This window comes from Cebidichthys violaceus, unplaced genomic scaffold, assembly GCF_023349555.1.
Source record: "Cebidichthys violaceus isolate CVI_PGR_0920_01 unplaced genomic scaffold, fCebVio1.0.p SCAF_6, whole genome shotgun sequence".
In the NCBI taxonomy this organism is placed as follows: domain Eukaryota; kingdom Metazoa; phylum Chordata; class Actinopteri; order Perciformes; family Stichaeidae; genus Cebidichthys; species Cebidichthys violaceus.
In genome coordinates, this window is record NW_027176816.1 from 7192837 (window position 1) to 7214491 (window position 21655).

Genomic DNA, 21655 nt, shown 5'->3' on the forward strand with positions numbered 1-21655 from the left:
CTCAGTCACGTGGCTCTCCTCAGTGAACGCGTTGCTTTCTGCGGCTCCTCAGCAGAGCCAGCGGTGTTGAGGCTGCGATGTGAGACGCAACTCAGAGAGACTCGCTCATAGAGGCAAAGTTATGGCACGGTCATCCCCGGAGAAAAAGCTCCCGCAGCAATCTCTCTCTGCCATAAAGTCCCTCACTGGTGATGCGCACATCCTTCTGGGACGCACAAACCCGGAGCGAGAAAACCCCAAATTACGCGTCAAATTGAACTAATTGAATATTGGGGCAGAAGCGCGTCGAGGACTGAAGGAGATTTCAGGTATGGACTCATTTGCACATACAAGCCAATTAATTGTTTTAAATACAAGTTGACCTAACAAAAACATTCTATTCACATTTAGATTGTAATGTTTGTTACACCAAACTCCCTTCCCTGAGAAGTCAAGCACAAGTTACCATCCAAACTGTTTTCCTCTGCGACCCTTGAAAGTTATATTTGGTTTTAAAAGTTTTCACCCACGTCAGTGTGCATGTGTGTGACTGTTTTTTATCGTACAGCTCAATCTCAAGACGTCCAATGACGCAATTTACCGCTCAAGGGGCCCGAATTGTCGCATCTGCTTGAACGACCCTTTTCTCGCCTCCCCAGCAGTTTTGAGTTGTGCGAGGGCCACAATGCAACAGGCCTGTGAAGTGAAGATATCAACCAGCGTGAAGATAACCAGCTCACAGCTACACACGGTAAGACCTACCTGTTTTCTCCCCACAATAATACGGGTTTGGGTGTGCCTCCGAGGTCTAAGCCAAAAGCTTTCAGCAAAACACCCTGCATTTACTATATAATCTCACAATTCTTCAGTACTGACGTCTGCTTTTCCTCACAACTTAATGTAGAAGTAAGGCTGTGGTCATATAGTTGGAGGCTCCAGGTTGTGAATTTTGGTTTATATTGATTGACAAAATAATCAGGCAGACAGGAAGAAATAATGGAAATTAAGAGAAAGTTATTAAAAACAAATTTTCATAAACTGACTTTTTTTAGCCAATCTTTTTTTAGAGTAACAGTTTTCCTCGATTTACTGTAATGCAGAGCCATGAAGAAATGCAAACTCTTGCAAATTAGTAGTTTGGCTGATGAAGTAATCTACAGGAAAGAATTGAGATAAAACCACTTTTACAGGCTACATATGACTATCCCCTTTAATACTTTTACACATTGCAGAACATAAATGTTTTTCAAATTTTGGAGTAAAATTTGTAACTAGTATGCAAGCAGAATCTTTCTTTCCGCCCTATTTGTATTTGTGCAAAACCTTGTTTCCTGTTTAAATCTTTTTCCAGATTAAAACAAACCAAAGAGCAAGAAGAGCCTGACTACATGTGATCAAATCAAATTCGTCCTCCCACAAAATTGATTAGATTGTACTAAGGTGTCACCTCATATCTCCATACTGCCACTCCATTCATCTGTTGAAGGCACGGCTGACTCTTGTTGACTGCCGTACCGAATTACCTACCCGATCCTCAATTCTGCTTTTCTCATGGCTTTTCTTCATTACTATGTTTTAACTATGTTATTAGCAATTCAAACTTTTTGTTATTATTTCTCATTGTAAATGGAAACACAAAGAGGGAAGAAGAAGAGCGCAACATTCTTTGTAGTGTAACACATCTTTTGAGTCAGATTGCCACCTGAAGCACGATTGCTGCATCCCATCATGGGCCACATACTTCAAAGTTTGCAATTGTTGATCAAATGTCTTAACATCTTGTGCAATTAGTCACTTGTAACTATGTCTCATAATAAGAAAAAATCACACTTAAAATCTGAATATATTGATAATTACAGGTGTTACAGATGGATTGAAGTTAGAACACTATTTTGGCGGGCAATTTCCTTTGACAATCTTTAAAAAGTTTTTTGACAATGTAACATCATGGCTCTAAAAATGGCAGTAGTGATGTGCCGATAGATTCGTCATTTCGGTCTGAAATATCTCAACAGTTAGATAGATTGCCACTCAATTTTGCACAGAAATTTGTAGTACCCAGAGAATGAGTTTTGAGGAATAGTGAAATATTCTATCAACAAGATGAATTGGCACCAAATTGTACCTTGTTGTGTAGATAGTGCTAGTTATGTATCTGCCTTTAGATTTCAGAGATGTGAGCGTGCACATGTATTCATTTTCATCCATTTTTCCTCATGTTCTTGTATCTTATCATGGTCCACTCCTTGTTGCAGGCGTAAAGCTAATCTTGATGCAGCCATAATTACAAGTGCCCTTCAACCAACCTGAGAATGACACTTGGAGAATAGGACTCCTGAGTTTATTCATCACCTCCAGAGGCTTCAGGCATACTACCAAATCAGCACTAACAGGTAACTCAACTAGCCAGTTAAGAATAACTGTTATCGTGTGCTGCTGATGCTGTCGCTGCTCAGGTTAACAACTAACCATAGAGGGTTCTCCGCATGTTATATTTAGTTACTTGGTGGGTATCTAGGATGTGTTCTGAAGCATTAAATGAGCCTGCAGATGAAACTGAATAATGCTTCATGAGTAGTTAGGAGAGGCTTTTATCGATGTGTTAGGGTTTTGTTGTTGTTGTTGTTGTTGTGGCAGTTTTTGCAGGTAAGAAGCCTATTAAGGATTGTGTCCTTGTCATTGCACTGGTAACTCTGGTGGTCACCCAGTTCTTCCCATATAACATACAGTAGTTTTCTCTATAGTGAGCAGTAAACTGAGATTTTGGACACTTATGGATGATCATTATTTTGCATCTTCACTGACAGCTGTGACTTTAGCATCTATTAAATGCAACATATTGTACTGTGGGATTATAAGCAGAAAGTCATGTACTTTTTTTTTTACGTTGCATTGTTTTACGCTCAGAATTCAAACAGTGAAAACTGAGGACAGTAGTGCACTATATAGTAAATGGGGATTGATTTCTGACAGACTGGCATTCCAATAAAGGAAAAAGCATTTTCCAAAATTGTTTAACAATTCTTAAGGCTTCCCTTTAAGGCTTTTGTTTGTAAAAGGTTCCCTGTGTGGTTTTTGATCTCTAGTTGAGCCATGAAGCCGGTGTCTGCATGCTGCACATGAGTGATTTAACACATAGTCCTGCCAATAACTTCACACCATTCCAGTGATCAACAAGATATGCAGCAATACTCTAACAAGCTTGTAAACATGGATGTCAACATTGCGTGATTCAAAACACATGTGGTATGAAGAAGGAAATGTTCTCGACACAGTTTTTAGAGCTCAAGGTAACACAGAACTTTTGTTTACAAGAACTCCACAGGGCCCCTTTAAGACTTATTTTTTTCAGTTTGCTCAGTCTTTATGCACCAACTTGGACTCGTAGATTAGCTTTCAGAAGGTGGAGTTGAAAAGTGTGTCGTTGGTTGTTGGGATGCTTTTTTAATTTATAGTATATGTCATATAGGGACAGATTTAGGACATTTGGGCATTATTCACCATTAACCTTACTAAAATCCTATATTATACTAGAAGAAGAATGTACAAGTTGGAGAGAGAATCTCATGGTGGAAGTGTGCAATAACATGGTGTTATTCTCAGTTGCTACATGGTACATTTAATATACTGACAGAGCACACTGTTACATTGACAACATGGCTAAGCATTTTGACTATCTTGTTTGTAAAGAATGACACAAGGACTTGTCATTCCGATCACACTGACATGTTCATTGACATTAATATTTACTTTTGAGAAATAAACTGTAATACCGCACTACAAAGCTCTGATCTCCAATCCCCCATCGCTCAAAAGCTCAGACCCCCAGCACATTCACAAACATGCACTCAAGCACACTCTGAGGAAAACCTGTGCACAGCACATGGGGGAGAAATACTTTCCTCGCAGTACACTGGCCCAATTCATTCCCCTTTTAATCCGCTCTGTGCTCTCTGCCTAATGTGGTCTCTGTTTCTTATACATGTCTTAGTCGGACTGAGTTAGTGATGCAGGCTACAAAGGACTGGTGATAAACACAGCTTTACTATGCTCTCTCCTTCTAATCTGTTCAAGACCTTTTTGCTTTCCAGCATATGAGGCTGGGCAGTCATGTCACACCTTGATTTCTTCAGGTTTCATTAAGACTGTATGTCCTGGTCAATGGTCAGTATTGGATCTGATGTACTTCAGTCACATGATACAGTTACAGCAGAATAGTAATAATGTATATTCTAACTTTGTATGAAAATGATACTACCTGTTGACTTTACTTGACCCTTCTGGATTGCATTTATATCTTCACCTCCAGTGACAACCAGACAGTCTGTGACACCAGACCTGTGCATGTGCAGTGTGGTGATCGTGCCATGTAATAAAGTGGACATGTCATGTAGCCTGCCAGACTGAAGACAGATCTTTCTCAAAGCATCGGTTCATGTCTGCAGGAATTGACTACTCAACCTGGGCTGGAAGGCCCGCCCAAAGCCAGTTGATTGACAGCTTTGCCCTTCATGGAATAACAAAAGCAATAGGGAAATGAATAAGGAAAAATAAAGGGATACAAATAAATAAATAACACTATATAAAAATGTCATATTCCAATATATATATACAAATATAATATATATATATACTGTGTGTGTATGTATATATATATATATATATATATATATATATATATATATATAAAAATACATTAACAAATAAATGAAAATCCTTAAAATACTTACTGCATTTATTTTTCTCTTTATACTTCCACATATTTTTATTTACTTGTTTATTATTTTGTTTATATGTATTTGTATTCCACTTTTTATAACTTACTTATGTTCTTTGATTTTTTTCCTCCTATTTATTTCAGTTCCAAGAAAGGCTCATAGTAAATCAATGTCACACATTTCCTGTTGAGGTGCCAAGTTAAACTGCAGTACATCTCGTTCTTAAAACAAAATACAGCTACAAAATATTACAAAGTTCATCACCACCAAAGAAAACTAGCCAATCATGCCAAGATCATGCTGTTAAGTGCTGACAAGAAGCTTCGAGATACAAATGATTGAATATTTGCACCTAATGCAAACACTGCTGAGACATTGAGTCCCATGCAGTAGCTGTAATAAGAGAAAAAGAGGTGGAAAATTAACCATGTTTCGTTGCACTGTAACTGACTTGTTTCACAACTCAGTGACTTAACCCTCCTGTTATGTTGCGGGTCAAATTGACCCGTTTGAAAATCTGGAAAAAATATTTTAAAGTATTTTTTCCCGCAGGAAAACTCCGCCCACACTTAGCAGGGGAGGGTTGCTTGGGAGTCCTACCAACATTACACTCTGTAGATGCATACAACACAGCAGCTTACTGTAGGACAACATGAGCAACAGAAACAAAGGATGACAGCCCTGGAGGCTCTGGAGCACATCCGTGATCACGACAGTGACATAGAGGAGGATGTGTCTGAAGATGAAGACCATCTTGAGGTCAATTCAGATTATAATGGTACTGATTATGAACCATCAGATGAAGAAACTGATATACCTGTTCCTCCAAGCGAGACATTCTTGTCAAAAACTGTGAAATACAGTGGTCATCCTCACCCAATACACGTCAGCCAAGACTGTCTGCCGAAAATATTATAAAGACAGTGCCAAAATTTATTTGAACAAAGCACACCGTGACGACATGTCACTCGTGTGCTGTGTAGACACAGAAACACAGACACACACACCTCGTTCATTGTGCTCATCTCTTGTTAATTTTTGTAAATGTATGTTTCTTAACACTATAGATAAACATAAATCAAGTTTACTTTCAATACAAATTTGGCTTGAATTTGAGTGAGCGGGTCAATATGACCCTGAACAGCAGAAGTGTCTCATCTCTATTTACTGTATCTATATCACCCCATGAAAAAAAGAAAGTTTCAAAATGTTCAAAAACATTTGAAAAAAATACATGTTATGGTAGACTGATGCAATTTATATCGAGTGAGTTATCCTCATTGAACTATGATCTATGGAGGGGTGAATAACTCCATTCCACTAAATACTGATTGAATTGTTAGTAATGGAGTTGGTGATGAGGTACAAACTATATTTATTAGGATTTTTTGGTTTCTGACCACTTTTGGATGATTAAACATGCACCGGGTCAAATTGACCCAGGAACATCATTGCTGTACATGAGAAACGAACATAACAGGAGGGTTAACAAGTATTACTGTCTACTGTCTGTCATCCTTACACAATCATTCAGGATCATAACAGATTGATATCTAACATCATCTGTCTTTTTGAAAGGGTAAAAAAGATTTAGATTAGTATTTTGGTCCACAGTTTTCTGTAAAGTTGATTGAAGTAAAAGCACTTTACTGAAGAAAAGATTAATAGCAAACCTAGAAAATAATCAAGCTTTCTAAAGAATGATCTTGCTTGTTATGCCAGAATATATACGGCTTGTGATGTGTTGAATGCTTCTGATTACACAACCTATGAGATTTTGAAGTTATTGATGTTTTGTTTCCTTTTTTCTCTTCTAGTGAAACCAAGGCAGCCATGAACCTTTTCAGGAAGGATGCCATGGCCTCTAAGAAGGAGAAGGAAAAAGAGATCCATTATGAGGATCCTCCAGATGGAGGTTGGGGCTGGATGGTGGTGCTGCATTGCTTCCTGGTATATTCACCTCAGTTGTTTATGATCTCTCATATCTCAAACATGCAAATATTCAGCCCATTACTTTCGACCAACAAGCGTTTAGCTTTCCCAAACATTGTACTCAAATCCAGGTATATTGTGTGGCAATGATGTGGTTTCTGGCCTTTTTCAACAAGTTCTAGATAGGATGGTAGCAGCAAAAAGACTAAAAATATACTTCTCACTCCGTAATTGTTGATTTATTAGTCTCCATATGTAAGTTTTACAAAGCACATTCTGTAACAAGAAGACAAAATGACGAAAATGTTTGTATTTACCTTACTTGCACTCTTTGTTTGCACTGATCTCATCTCCCTCCCATTATTTGTGTGTGTGTGTGTGTGTGTGTGTGTGTGTGTGTGTGTGTGTGTGTGTGTGTGTGTGTGTGTGTGTGTGTGTGTGTGTGTGTGTGTGTGTGTGTGTGTGTGTGTGTGTGTGTCCCTGCAGGTAAACGTCCTAGTGATGGGAACACTGAAGAGTTTTGGCATCTTCTTTGTGGCATTCCAAGATGAGTTTGGAGGCTCATCAGAAAGCATCAGCTGGATTGGTTCCATCATGTCCAGTCTGCGTCTGTCTGGAGGTTTGTATCAGAATGAAGCCAACTCTGTCTGCGTCCCCTTCACAGCCCTGCATTGAGTTTAAAGACTGAATATAAAGACAATGATATTTTACTGTTTGAAGCTACTTTCCCTCTGCATATTTACACATAGAAAAACATTCTACGTCTTTGTGCTTCTTCTCTAGCACCCCTTGCCTCTGTGGCCTGTGCCAAGCTAGGAACCAGGGTGACCTCCATCACTGGGGCGTTGCTGGTTAGTGGAGGCTTCCTCCTCAGTATTTTCGCCAACAGTGTGGTGTTCCTCTACATCAGCATGGGAGTGATAGTTGGTGAGTAGAAATTTGTGGTATGCCAAAATGCCTCAATGAGGCTCACCTGCTGATGACTCTAAAACCACAAAGCCAACCCAACGTGTCCTCTGCACGAGGATAACTCTTCCTATCTATCTAGATTCATCGTTTATATTGTCTGCCCACATTCCTGTTGAAGACACAGTGTCTGACAATGATAACCTTCCTTATTCTTCTTAGGAATTGGTTTTGCACTACTTTACCAATCCTTCTCGGTCGTCACAGCGCTATACTTCCGAAGGAGGTTAGCAACAGCGTATGCGATTGGGCGTTCTGGGATGGGTTTGACCTTTGCACTTGCTCCGTTCACTCAGTTGCTCCTGGACAAGTATGCTTGGCAAGGTATGCAGGAAAAAATCTGTTAATGACTGGTGCTCACTGTATAATGTATGTGAGTATGTTTTCTGGTGTATTTCCTTTTTTGTGTAGGTAGAAATAGAGCATATCCAAGGTGACATTTTGGGTCCTGAGGTCTCTTTGTCACCCACAGGTGCAATGCTGATTCTTGGCGGTCTCATGCTGAATCTGGTGGCCACTGGGATGCTCCTGCGACCAATCTATGTGAAGCCTTCTGTTTCAAACCCTACCTCTTCTCCTATTCAAAAGAGCCCTGCTGCATCCCTTAAGAGCTCTTCAGAGAAGGAATACACTAAGAGCTGCTTGAATGGCTCCTCTCACTTATCCAATGGCATCTCCAAAGCAGATTCATTGCCATCCCCTCCTTCTCTTCCTCCTCCTCTTCCTCACGGGGACCCTGAGAACCTGGGGGGCCAAGGTACTCAGGGACCCCAGGACCACTCAGTGAACCCTGAACTAACCAGACTGGTCCTCAATGGTGTGAATGGACACGAGCCTCACCATGACTTGGGTCAGTGTAAACCCACATCTCCAGACATCTCATCGGAGCTCAATGGCAGCATGAATGGGTCCACCACTGTTGGATTTCCCTCGCATGCCAGCACTCCGAGTGAGGTGACCATTAGAAAAACCAAAGTACTGGATTTCTCCCTGCTAAAGGACCCTTTCTTTTGTATCTACACTTGGTCCTTGGTCTTTAGCCAGCTGGCCTACTTCATCCCCTATTTCCACCTGTCTGCTCGAGCCAGAACCCTGGGCATCAATGCCATGGACGCTTCCTTCATCATCTCTGTGGCAGGTGAGGCCCCCATTGGTCAACTATGTTCTACTATGATTTTAAGATCCAACTTAAAGGAATAGTTTGACATTTTGGGAAATAGAGCTTACTCTCTTTTTTTTTGACAGAAGTTGAGAAGATTGATACCAATCATTTGTCTGCAGAGTAAATATAGCTGCAGCCAGCTAGCATAGCTTAGCATAAAGACTGAAAACAGGGGGAAACGGCTAGCTTGGTTCGGTCCAAAGGTAACAAAATCCTCCAACGAGGAACTCTAAAGCTCATTAATTTAAATCACACCGTCAAATCTTCAGTGAACACGTTATGGCTTGTGGAACCAAATGGATTTCCCAAAACTATATTTTGGGAAATCCAAAACAACAAACTATTTTGCTGATTATGCAAATGATCTCATCATCAGATTTGATTGATTTTGACAATTAAACTATGATGATTGTTCCTATAAATTGAGTTTGAAATCAAGCACAACTTCACCTCTTACGTATAGAAGCATTGTCATACTTTTCTATTAAGATGTACTTTAATTGTTTTAAATTTGAAACCGGTGGATTTTATCAATGAAACTATTCTCATCATAAAAGGTGTTGCATACATTTTCCTCTTCTGGGTTAAACGCCAGTCTGCATTGACTGTGTCTAAAATGTGGATGCTCTTTAGAAATCTTAAAGACTCCTGATTGAATAGACAGTGGATTGCTGCCATTTGTCTTTGAATGTGGCTTCCAGCAGGGATTTCACAGTGACTTTGAAAAGGGAGATCCAGGTTTCTTTAGGACTGGGTTTAGGAAGCGATGCAAAAAAAGTCCTCAGTCAACTTTTAGGCATTAATTATTTGTGAGCTGCTCAGACTCTGCAGTCTTATGTAATGAATGTGCTTACATAAAAGCTGAACTTTGGTCCACTGGCCAGGATGGGTGGGTGGGTTTAGCAGTATGCCATTGATGAGGCCACTCCATTATTTACAGAAAGCAGCATTAACATTTTGACCACTGCCTGTGCATGTAATTCTTGAAGATTGCTTCGTCAGGCTTTGTGAATAATTGAAATACTCCAGACGGTGTCGTGCGTTTATGAGTTACAGGCTTCTGTTTTGTAATCTATCCATTGCTAATCTGTCCTCGACTAACAGAGATGGTATAACATTTTAATAATCTTTTAGGTCTTTTTATTGCCTTCATTGAGAATGACAGGAAAGGGGGAGAAAGAGGGGATGACACGCAGCAAAGGGCTGCAAGTCTCTACAGGGTGAGCTAAAGGCCGCTCCAGACAGTAATACCTTTGATGAAAGGTGCTTTTTAGTTAAGAATAATTACAGTTAAATGGTCATGTCAATTATCACTTCTTCAGTGATGTAAAAAAGGGAGATGATGTGAGGGACGCTATTGTCATAGTAACACAAAAAGTTGTGTGAAATTAAATTGAATTGTTTGAACTATGCATCAATGCCTCGGCTTTTGGGGGAAGTAGTTTAAATTACCTAAAGGACTGTTTCGGTGTCCCAAAAAGCAAAGTAATTTTAATGTACGGTATGCAGATGGCCTGTTAATATGCAGTGTTTTCTCTTGTCAACATTGGTGCAGCTGAATATAACCACTGTTGGAGGATTAAGCCAAAACTAAGATGGGTGTCAAATAACACTGCTGTATAAAATTAGACGGGATTAACTAAAATTAACTGGCAAATAGGCTTTATGGGCCCTAAACCAGTCTCTACATTGTTTCTATGACAAAAACCAGAGGACATAGAAAGTTCCCTGATGGTCTACGGGGTCACTTCTGAGCTTCACGCCAGCGATCAGTGCCAGCGAGCAGCAAGACTGACTGATTCTTTTGATTCAGACACGTTTGTTCAGTCACATTCTCTGGTCATGTGCACTGAAAGAGAGACAGAGCTAGAGAGACGGGGTGCCACCCATACCACAAAGCCACCATCCCAGTGTCCCGCTGTCCCTCTTTCCCCGAACTAGCACTTGTCATAGAAGCCCATTGACTCGGCTGAGCGAGGGAGGCCACTGTCGTCCGGGTCAGTCTGTTCGTCAACCCTCAGCCACCAACACCGGAGCCAACTGGAGTTGCTAAGCAACACCTAACTGAGTAAAATTGTTGGCGTGGTGACAAGAGGGGCTCCCAATTTTGTTTGAGTCCAGTCCTGAAGTGGCTTATACTTTGCAGTATTTTTGAGGCTGAATACGTACAAAAGAGGAGCCAAGACAAGCCAACTTCCACCTCCGAGAAGCTGGGAAAACCAACATGTCTTATAACCGCTTTGCTTTAATCTAGTGACAAAATATCCCTCCTTGAAGCAAAAGGAATGACACCTCTCCATGCCTTGCAATCTCCCCCTCCCTCGTCGGTTAACCCTGAGAAGCATGCAAAAAATATACATCTTCTCTACCTGTCAGCTCTACGGGGAGAACTAACAATGTCCCTGATGCAGTTGGCTTAAGGTGCTACTTGGAGAGCCCAAATTTAAACTGCAGTGGACTGAGTTTGAACAAGAACAGCTGCAGGCTGAACCAACCTGCTGAGGCTAAAACACACAAACAAACTCACAACTTGTCTGTGTGCAAGCAGGGACACCCCGGGACACTGTCTTGGGTCACTAGAGGAGGACACATAAACACAGCACAGCTGCCTCATGTCATCTTTCTAACCTCAGAGGAGAGAAATGCTCTAGAATTACGTAAGGAAAGTAGAGGTGTTCACTGACGAGGCATTTTGTTTTTCATTCATGTGGACTTCAGTCAAAGCCTTGAAGAGTGAAGATGTAGCTGATCATCATTAATTACATCAACTTGTTGATTAATTTAACATTTTTTCACAATAAAGATAAATCTGCATACTTTACGTGGCAACACATACTGTATGCAAACTCATCCATATTCAGCTGAACTTTCATCTGTTTCAAACTGAGTGTCAGTGGCTGCAGCTTGTGCAGTTGTGGTGCAGAGGCTGAGCAGAGGATGGGTAACTGTGATCTGCATAGAACCAGTTTGTTTTATTGATCAATGGCTCAGCGCTGCCTGCTTGTAGCTATTCCTGCGGCGGTCAATACACCACTGCAGTTTCCGCACTGCCTATCGCGTTCCAGTTGACCTCAGCAGAGAACAGCACATATCTGCCCAGTCATCATACCCGACTGGAGCAAATAATCAATCAGATGCTACGGAGTGCATAATGAGTAGTTTGCCTGGATGTTGCAAGTGTAATACAGATGTTAACAAAGGATATGTTGCCACCCACTGTTTGTGGAAACATTCTTGTTTCAGAGGACAGGAACAACCGGGACTCAAAATAGATTTGTCTAGATGTCCCGTTTGTTATTCATGCAGACCTGTGTAGTTTAGCTGCAGCGCATCATTCTTCTCTCATATTCTGTGTCTGCCCCATCCACACGCACGCACACACGCACACCTCCGCCTCACATCTTTGTTTTTAGACAATAACTGTATGATTTTAAAGGAATGCTCACAAGTCCCTGAATGTAACCTTTGGTAAATACCCTCATTACCTTAGCTGCACTTGAACTTTGCAGTACACTAAATGTCATGGTAATCCATTCAATAGTTTTCCAGATATTTCACTAAAAAACAGAAATGTGTACCTGATGGTGGCGCTAGAGGAAAAGCCAGGGATCACCCAAGGATTCGGGATTCATTATCTGGGAACCATGAATGTCTTTTCAAAATTACATGGCAATTAGATTTTTCCTAATGCTTAATAATCAGTCTGCTTTATTCAGTTAATTACTCTGGTCCTGGACATCTGTGGCTGTAGATTGGATCTGTTTTCTAAATGTTAAATGTGAAGCTTTGTGATTATTGAAGACATTTTTATCTAAAGGTGAAGAGAGCAGTGATGCTCTGTTTTTTGGATTCCATCAAAAACTCCATTACCAAAGAGCAGTTTATACCTGAATATTTTATTGTATGCATTCCCCAGTCTGCCTCTCTTCTCTCACTCCTTCCTTAAAGAGACAGTGAGGAATTTCTTACTTTACTTTATTCAACCAGGTTAATCAACTCTGTATCAATAACGCTTTCCAAAGTGTACATACTTTTAAAAACAAACAATAAGACAATCAAAGCCTAAGGAAAAAAAGGGAAGCTGACCGTTTATACTGAAGTCTCCTTTTCACTTATGTGTTACCCTTTTGCTCTCACTCCCAAGACTTAGTTTTTCTTTGACATTTCGAAGCCTCACGTTTTGCCTTCGTTGCAGGTATCACAGAGACCATCGCCCAGCTGGCCTCGGGCTGGGTGACAGACAAGAACCTGTTCCATAAATACCATTACCACAAGGCCTACCTGATCCTCTGTGGCCTGGTCAACCTGCTCTCCCCACTGGCAACCTCTTACATCCTGCTGATGTTTTACGCTATCTTCTTTGCCATCTTCTGTGGTGGATACATGGCTCTGCTCCTGCCTGTTCTAGTAAGGAGACCACCCTATTTGAACATGCATGCTATGCATTTGTACTCTTGATGCTTTACTTCACAGGTCCTGATATTTTTTATATATAATTCACTAGGAAGAATTGAAATGAATAAACAAGACTAATGGCTCAGTTTTAAAGGCCAAGCCCAACGATGAGGGAAAAACGGAAGTTCTTGGGCATCTCTAAGTGCAGACGCTGGGCGATGTGGATGATAGATCAGAGGGTTTGGTGATTAATAAATAAACTCTCAGCCAGTCACCTCACTTGTCTCCTCACTCTGAAACCGCTGTGCCAATCATAGAGATGCATGACGACAATGGTTCAACAAATGGAAAGAGGCTTGAAGAGTTATTGAAATTGTTAATTTCCATTTTTAGTGTTACTGTGTTGTCACTGCACATTTACTCCAAGTATTGTGTTTGCCATTGTTGATAAAGTCGAATGATTGGCAGGACATTGGTAGCGGCAGAAACGGATGTGGTTCTGAGGTGTCTATTCTCAGCCCAATGTCTAAGACAAATTCCACCAAAATACCAACAACTCACTTTGTGCTGCCTCATTTGAATGAACCTCCTACCCATCTGCGACTTTCTTTTCACCTGATCATCGCACTGGCACTAAAATACCAGACAGACGGGCAAAGCAAATATCCTCTGTGAGGCTGTACTTAGTCACAGCGGTGCTTTGAGCTACACTAACATCAGCATGCTAATATGGTTACAATGACAATGCTAATATGCTGATACTAAGCAGGTGTTTACCATGTTCACTAACTTAGTTAATTGTGTTAACATGCTAACATTTGCTATTTAGCACTAAACACAAAGTAAAGCTGAGGCTGATGGGAATAGTTTTGGAAGTATTTGGCCACAAACCAAAGTGTTGGATATGTACAAACTTTGACAGATGATGGCGCTAGATGAAACAATGTGTTCCCCATAGTTATTACAGTCTGAGAGGAACAGCATGAGGGGAACATGAATTTCTCTAAAAAAATGTGTGCCAGTCTTTCAAGTAGAGATATTCCATGGAGGAAAACTTTAACCTGCTGGTGGAACTAGAGAAAAAGACAGGGGATCCCCAAAGTCAGTGCAGTCCATCGTCTGGGGTCCATGAATATCTCTACAAAATGTCATGGCAATCCATTAAATGTTTTTTTAAATATTTGAGTCTGGACCAAAGTGGTGGACTGATGCAGCATGGTGAGTATAAATGGAGCAGCTCTTTAAAGGAAATTGCTCTAGAAATCATTAACTGCTTATGAACTCAACACAACTAAACTCAAATAGCTAAGGACTATTTTCCATAAAGAGTTCCAATTTACATAATTATTAAAGGGAACTTGATAGTAAATTATTAGGAAGTTTTCAGACCCATAAAATAAACAGTTACCTAACCTTTATTGAAATTCACAGGTCTAAGAAATGTCTCAACTAGACACTTGGTGTAAAAAAGAATTCCAGAAAGATATACAGTCATGGTTTCTTTATCATATTACAAGGCACTGCAGGGCAGATAGAAAGTGATTCTGAACAAATTTCAAATGAAAACTGTCCCTTAGAAAATCAATAAAGACAATTAAATAATACGTGCTACAGTGTGCTCTCTCAATATCATTTGATCCCGCAGAATCCCGCCAGTGTCAGTCTCACCATATTATCAGTGTGTGTAGTTAATTTACCAAGCAAGACCCCTACAGTAATCACTCTCTCTAATCTGTTTAAATCACAATAACTGTATTTGTGTGTTGAGACTTTTGTTTTATCAATTGTGGCTTCATTACATCATTGTGTCACACACTGAGATAGAAAAGTATCCTTGAAGCAGACTGTTTCCAACTGTCTTAATGGGTGGAACAACATATTAAGTCAGCGAGTGTCCTGTATCGTCAGGTGTTTACATCTCCTGAAACATGCGGACATTTTACCTTGTTTGACTTGGCAAGTGTTGATCTGATGTGATCTCAGATGACCTTTTACTGGTATTTTGCTAACAGACATGTGCATTTAATGTAATTCAAGCGTAAACAAAAAGATGCCCCACCCTACCTAAACCTGCTGCTACTCCCATATGAATGGGAGTAGCAGCAGGTTTGACGCATCTGGTCATCTCGTGTGCCAGAACGAGAAGCTTCCAAATGCTATGATTTTATGCATGTTTTAGACAATTTATTACAAGTCAAATGTAGACTCCTACCGTTTCCCCAAGCTTACCATACTTTTTAGTTTTTATGTTGTTTGTCCTCTTCTGTAGGCAGGTATTTGTTTTCATCCTTATCATACATTTTTGACAGGTAATCTATCATGTTGAACTTGTTGAATAGTTGTACCAGGAAGCTCAAAACATTCATCCATTTAAGGATTGTTGTAGGCTTTGGAAAATGTCTTGTACAATGTTACAATATGGTAGTAATATGAAGGAAATGTGATTTGCATAGTGTTGAAATGCATGCAAAACACTTTTGTTTCAATTTTAAAAAGCCATTAAGAAAGAAGATGACCCTCTTTAACAAAGCCCCAAATTAAACTTGCAGTAATTGCTTTATGTGTGGCCAGGAAATGTATTGCAATGACATGGAAATCTGATTCCCCCACTCTCATCGACAAATGGTCTGTGGAAATGAACAGTTGTATTCCTCTTGAAAAGATTACATATAGTCTCAGAAAAAGATATCATTTATTTTTGAAAATCTGGCAGCCTTATTTGGAGTACATGGGTACAACACTAACAGTACAATAGGACTAATTCTTTGAAGTTACAATATGCTTTGTGCTGTGTCACTTTATGCACCAACCTTTTTTTGTTTTTTGGTTTGTTCGGGTGGGGGGAATTATTTATTTATTTACTTAATTTTATTTCATGTATTTGTGTTTTTTTTTTTTTTTTTTTTTCTTAGCGTGTTATGTAATTTTTTGTAATGTTTAATGTACTGTGTTCTGTAAGCTCTGCACGTTCTCTTGCTTGGTTAAAAAACTTGGAAAAATAAAATATTCCAAAAAAGAAAGAAGATGACCCAACAAGAGCTGTAGGTTGAATTTGTTGTTCTGCTCTGCAGGTTGATCTCGTGGGGGCAGAGAAACTCAACAACTCCATGGGCTTCTCCATGTTCTTTGTTGGCCTGGGTTGCCTGACAGGCCCTCCTTTAGCAGGTGAGTGGATCACGTCATGGAAAACCTTTAGTCAGACATGTGCTAACCCACTTTTCTACAGGCACACAATAACAATCCCATACATATGCACTGCATGTGTAGCCATACGCTACTGTCCTGAAGTGTTGTGTTACACAGAGGGTGAGGTGAGGTGTGAGTGAGTGAGTAGGTGAGTTGAGTGAGTAGATAAGTCTTTCTTATGAACATATATTTTTTGGAGGGTGTTGAGGCACATATTTTCATGGGGCCCTGAATTCCTTGCAGTGCCTCCAAGTGTGTGCATGCAGTCATTATGGAGAGTGAAAACACACAGGAGAAAAACAGCCTATAGTTAGGGCAGCCCTTAATGCCGACTGGGACTTTGGGGTTGCTTTGACAAAAATGCATACAGGGGTTACTGGGTCAAATGTCATCTTGCCTAGAAGTGAGTCAAGTAGAATAACAGTGTTGTGCTTATGGCAGGCTTTGAGTGACCCTGTTTAACTAATGGCAGATTGTCTTTGTTAGTCTTAGAGGGCCGTTTCTAATCTGGAATCAGTTGGTTGTTACAGTGTTTTTCTTTTACAACAAGTTGTGGCAGATTCATGAACTACGCCGTCTCTAGGTTTGCCAAGATCTGCGTTAAGCATGTATACACACTGTGTGTGCCAGTAAAAACAGTTTTCATCTTTAATAGATAGAATGTTGAAACTTGCTTCGAGCTTGAACAACATATTCACCCATGTTTTATCTGGAAAAAATAACTCTTCGTGCCCTTAGGTAACGTTTGGCTCCAGTTGAAGCGGGGGCTTCCCTTGGACCTATTGACATGGACCCTGTAAACTAAGTTGGGCAGTTCCTTCAAAGGAGCATATGGATTTCGGGGTTGAAATGTGACTAATGGCCCCCTTTAGGGTCGTATGGAAATAGCATGTGGCTCTGTTTACCATATCTGCTGTTCAAGTAAGAAACAGACATAAGGTAAACTATGGTCCTTGCTTGTGACAACATTGTTGTCATATCCAGTTCTTCCGGATTGACAACTGTCCATTAAACCTGCTTATTATCTGGTCCGGTTGTACTTTTCTGTCAAGTGAAAGACAAATACAACCACAGAAACCTATGAGTCACTTGCAGTATAGTTTACACCCAAGTCACGCATGCTATGTCACGCATGCTAGAAATATGAACTCTCACCATTCTGTAATCTAGACGTATGAAGAATGTAAAACTGTGTCAAATTAGAAACATAAAGGGTTCACTTTAAAAAAAGTTAAATATCCATTTCAGGAAAGAAATACTATCTGAAATTAATTTTATAACATCCTCAATGTAATTTTTGGTACTATGATGTTTTTTATGACATTTATTGTGTCATACTATACTATGCCTTTTAATTACATTTTTAATGACATAGCAAACTATGACTTTATGACGTACATTTTTATGGTATATCATACTATACATATTTTTTGATGTACCATACTATAACATTTCTATTATCTTAACTTATTACGACAAACTTTTTTCCTTTTTTTTGTCACTTTTGTCACATAAAATATCACTTCATATAAAGTGTTTAAAGGGACCCTCTAGAGTCGAGTTTCACTTTGTTTAGCACCTTCTAAACTGTCCTTAACCCACATGTATTGTATTATTATTCCATTACAACCTCAGTTGCAAATCTGACTTTTTGAAAATTGCACAGGCTCTACAGAAATTTACAAATCTGTATTGATAATTACTCAAAAAGTCATTATAGGGTACTTAAAAAAAACATTGTGCTAGTATTTTTACACAAAAATGTAAGAAATACACTTTGTTTTATTTGCATGCAAAGGGATTTTATCCCAACTCATCTTGTGCCTGTGAATCAATATTGATTCCAAGTTTTAAAAAAATGTCTTTTGAAAAATAAGATACAGCATGAAATCCCCACATCAACACTTTCAACAGGCTTCCTCAGCTTGTCGCCACATGATATATTATTGTTGCTATAAATGAAACGTGCTGTGTATTACTCAATATATAGTCAGGCTCTTAAAGTGTTCCTGTTTTTGTGTTTTGCAGGCTTCCTGTACGACTACACTCAGACTTACGACTGCTCTTTCTACCTGGCTGGGCTCTGCTATCTGCTCTCCTCTCTCTCTCTGTTCCTGGAGCCGCTGGCTCAGCGCTGGAAGGCCAGGAACAGAGTGACCCGGACCAAGAGAGCAGAAAGCAGCTGTAAGACCAACGGCTGCTTCACCCCCGACCGCCTGCAGAACGGCGCTGTGTAGGAATGAAACCCAGGGAAGGCCTTCGATCTTGAACCAGCATGCTCACAACTTGCCATGGGCCTGCATACCTTGGACCTTAGACTCCAGCTTAAAGTTGTGACCAAGTGACCCTTAATTTCAGCAGGAGCGAATCATGGGCCGAGGAAACCACAGTAACATGTCTAAGAACATGCAGTTCTCGGGACGATGGCGAATAGATGAATATGTTGAACTTTTAAAGAGCCAAACTTTTACCGTTCTGCTAAATATTTTACTTCCGATTCTTGTTCCTATCAGAGGCACATGCATCCAAACTGAAACATACATCATCCAGCATATTTTAATACTAGCTGCTTTGCTACCACTTGTTAAAACACAATCTAAATCTGTTTTCCAATGCAACAACAAAACTGCATTCACTTTGCAGCATCTTTTTATTGCAGATAACATTGCTGGAAACTAAGCTATGCAGTTGAGCTTAAATCTGTGATGGCATTAATGGAAGCACATATCAATGAAGGAATACTTCTCACTCGATTTCTGTGGAAGCTTTTACCTGTGTCTGTAAACCTGTACTCACTGGTATGCACTTTGGGCCAAGTTGTGATTATGCTGCATGACATTATCTCTGACCTTTTAAATGCCAGATAGTTACTGAACAACCACTTAAAGTGAAAATTTGGCGCCTTTTATGTGGATGTCCAATCAGGTAAATGTAGACAACTAAAGCAATGCATTCCACAGTGACACCTATATTGAAAAAGGAAACTGATTTTTGCAGCTCACGGAGCCAGCTGTGCCTATATGTACCATTGCACGTGAGCTTCTGACACCGGAGGGTCCCTGCCAGCCATATCCTCTTGCAGGTCTAATGTAGCCGCTGCCTTTCGTCGGCTGTATACTCTGGCTCGAATAATAGGGCTGGATATCAGTCAGCCAAATTACTGCTAAATGTGTCCTCATCCAAAACACCCACTGCACTCGTATTTTGGAAATGTGGCTAGTTTGCAATACAAGTAAATAGAACAAGTAAGTTGTGTTTTTGAGCAGCATCTAGAGCATGCCTTGAACTATGTCACTGGACACAGAAAGAGCAACTCATATTGCAGCTGCAAAATCAGCTTTTTGGGTCAATTTAGCACACACCAAGGAATTTATTGCTTCAAACGACTACATTTACCATCAACACTGATTGGACATAAAAATAAAAGGTAGCAAAATTCCCCTCTAGTTGCATCCTGCCTCCATGACACAATGTGCAACCGGCTCTTCAAAGCCAAAAAGCAGCAACTACTTCATTATAATAATCTCTTGCCCCAACTGGATTATTGTAGGCACAGGGATAGATTGTATGGCATGTGCTATAGCATTTAGAGATATTACAATATTAATATCTTTATTATTGATATGCTGGCTGCTTCTTTTGTCTGTCAACTAGTTCAGCATACTTAGACATTTAAACTTCAAAATGTTAATCTCATTTAGGACACTTGTCCTTCTGTTTTGATATCTTTCCTTCAACTTTTGCCCATGTATTGTAATGGACAGAATGTTCGAAGTTTAAACATTTTCTTTTTCTCTTTAACCCCTTCATACTCATTCATACCGTCATCTAATACTGTTTGTGCTTAATAACATTAGTTCAGTTGTATCATACCTCATGTTTTTTCTGGAATTGCAGTTGTTTAAAACTTCTTTTCAGAACGTTTCAGGAATTATGTGTGTGTATAATATGTGCTGCTAACACTTCAACTCACACCTCAGCTTCTAGCAATGCTTACAAGTCAATTAACACTTCAAAGTATTTTAGGCCTAAACTTCAACTGACACTTCAACTTCTTTAATCAGGTTCTAACACATTGTAACCTGTTTACAGTGTTAGAACCTGAAGTTTTGAGTGCAAGCGACACACCTTTCTTTGAACTTATCAAACTCATTGAACTCAGCAGTGACTTCTTCAAATCCTACTGACTAGACACTGCCTCCTTCCTTTTCTGGTTCAGTAATGACTCCTTTTAATAACTTGACATTATAGCAGGGCTTTCTGTGTCATTGTGTATGATTAAGAGTAATTTTGTCAACCTTGGATCTGTTAATCTCTGACTCACTGTGTTACAAAGATGTTTTGCTGTACTGGACTGGTAGGAAACTGTTGTCCAGCCCTTACAGTGCCTGCAGGCAGTCAATTAATGGCAATGCAATTTAAAATTATTTTGTGTTTATGTTTGGGAGTATGATGGTTGTTCAATCTTTTTTCTAATGTAGTAGAGGTTTTTGTGTTTTCAGTGAATATTTTGTTTTTCACCACCGTTTGCCTTACAAGGTACTGTATTGTATCTTTACTAACCTTCCTGTGATGTCAGCCAAAGACACATTAGAAACCTACCTACAACTTGAAGCTTATTATTAATAAAAAATAGTTTGGACTGTCTATATAATTGAAACCACGATGATCACCCATCATTATGTCTTAACCGAGGGCGAACCAGAATCCAGTGACAGACATGTTTTGTTACGCTTCCCTCTTGTGGCAAGGGAAAGTCTCTACACAAAGAATGCTGCCTCAATTAGTACCAAATTATTCCCCCTCATCTCACTTTCACAATACTGAGCAAGGCTCTTTGTATTGTTTCAATAATGACAGTCATGCACAAAAGCTCTTTTGGCTCACGAGTTTCATTCACCACCAGTATGCTTTTGTGATTGAGGGCCACTGAATATTTTGTACCATAATAAATCTTTTATGAAATGTATGATGCTTTAAGTAGATTTTGGTTTGGGATTATTTTACTTGTTAGTTATCTGGATATTTTAAGGAATTGTATGTTTGAGCAATATCTTGAAATAATTTTTATGTCCCTCTGGAAATGTCTTAAACACCACTGATAATGAACTGAGTTCTGTTTGATTTTATGTTTTTGTTGCAGCAAATGCATTTATGGGTAAAGCACTGTTTTGTTACTCTGGCTCTTGGACTTTTGAACTGATAGTTTAGAAAACATGCTTAATCAATCATAGATATCCAAGTTCTTCCTTCGAGTTCCTTTTCTAAGCCTTGTAACAGTGCGCAGTCAGCTGAAATAAACTGGCATGTGACTCAA

General features: G+C 39.7%; 1 protein-coding gene across 1 annotated transcript; it reads left to right on the forward strand.

The window, feature by feature from the left end:
• Positions 1-77: 77 nt before the first annotated feature.
• slc16a4 (solute carrier family 16 member 4) lies at positions 78-21655 on the forward strand. Its single transcript, XM_068733707.1, has 11 exons — positions 78-308; positions 639-730; positions 2235-2372; positions 6515-6647; positions 7116-7248; positions 7413-7556; positions 7758-7919; positions 8068-8733; positions 12953-13164; positions 16224-16317; positions 18367-21655. The coding sequence occupies exons 4-11, from the start codon at positions 6531-6533 to the stop codon at positions 18573-18575; spliced, it is 1737 nt and encodes a 578-aa protein (XP_068589808.1). The 5' UTR covers positions 78-308; positions 639-730; positions 2235-2372; positions 6515-6530; the 3' UTR covers positions 18576-21655.

Coding starts and splice junctions, on each gene's coding strand:
- slc16a4 (XM_068733707.1), top strand. CDS start 6,531: ATGAACCTTTTCAGGAAGGATGCCATGGCCTCTAAGAAGGAGAAGGAA. Junction 7,249..7,412: donor CAGTCTGCGTCTGTCTGGAG/GTTTGTATCAGA, acceptor CTTCTTCTCTAG/CACCCCTTGCCTCTGTGGCC. Junction 8,734..12,952: donor CTTCATCATCTCTGTGGCAG/GTGAGGCCCCCA, acceptor CCTTCGTTGCAG/GTATCACAGAGACCATCGCC.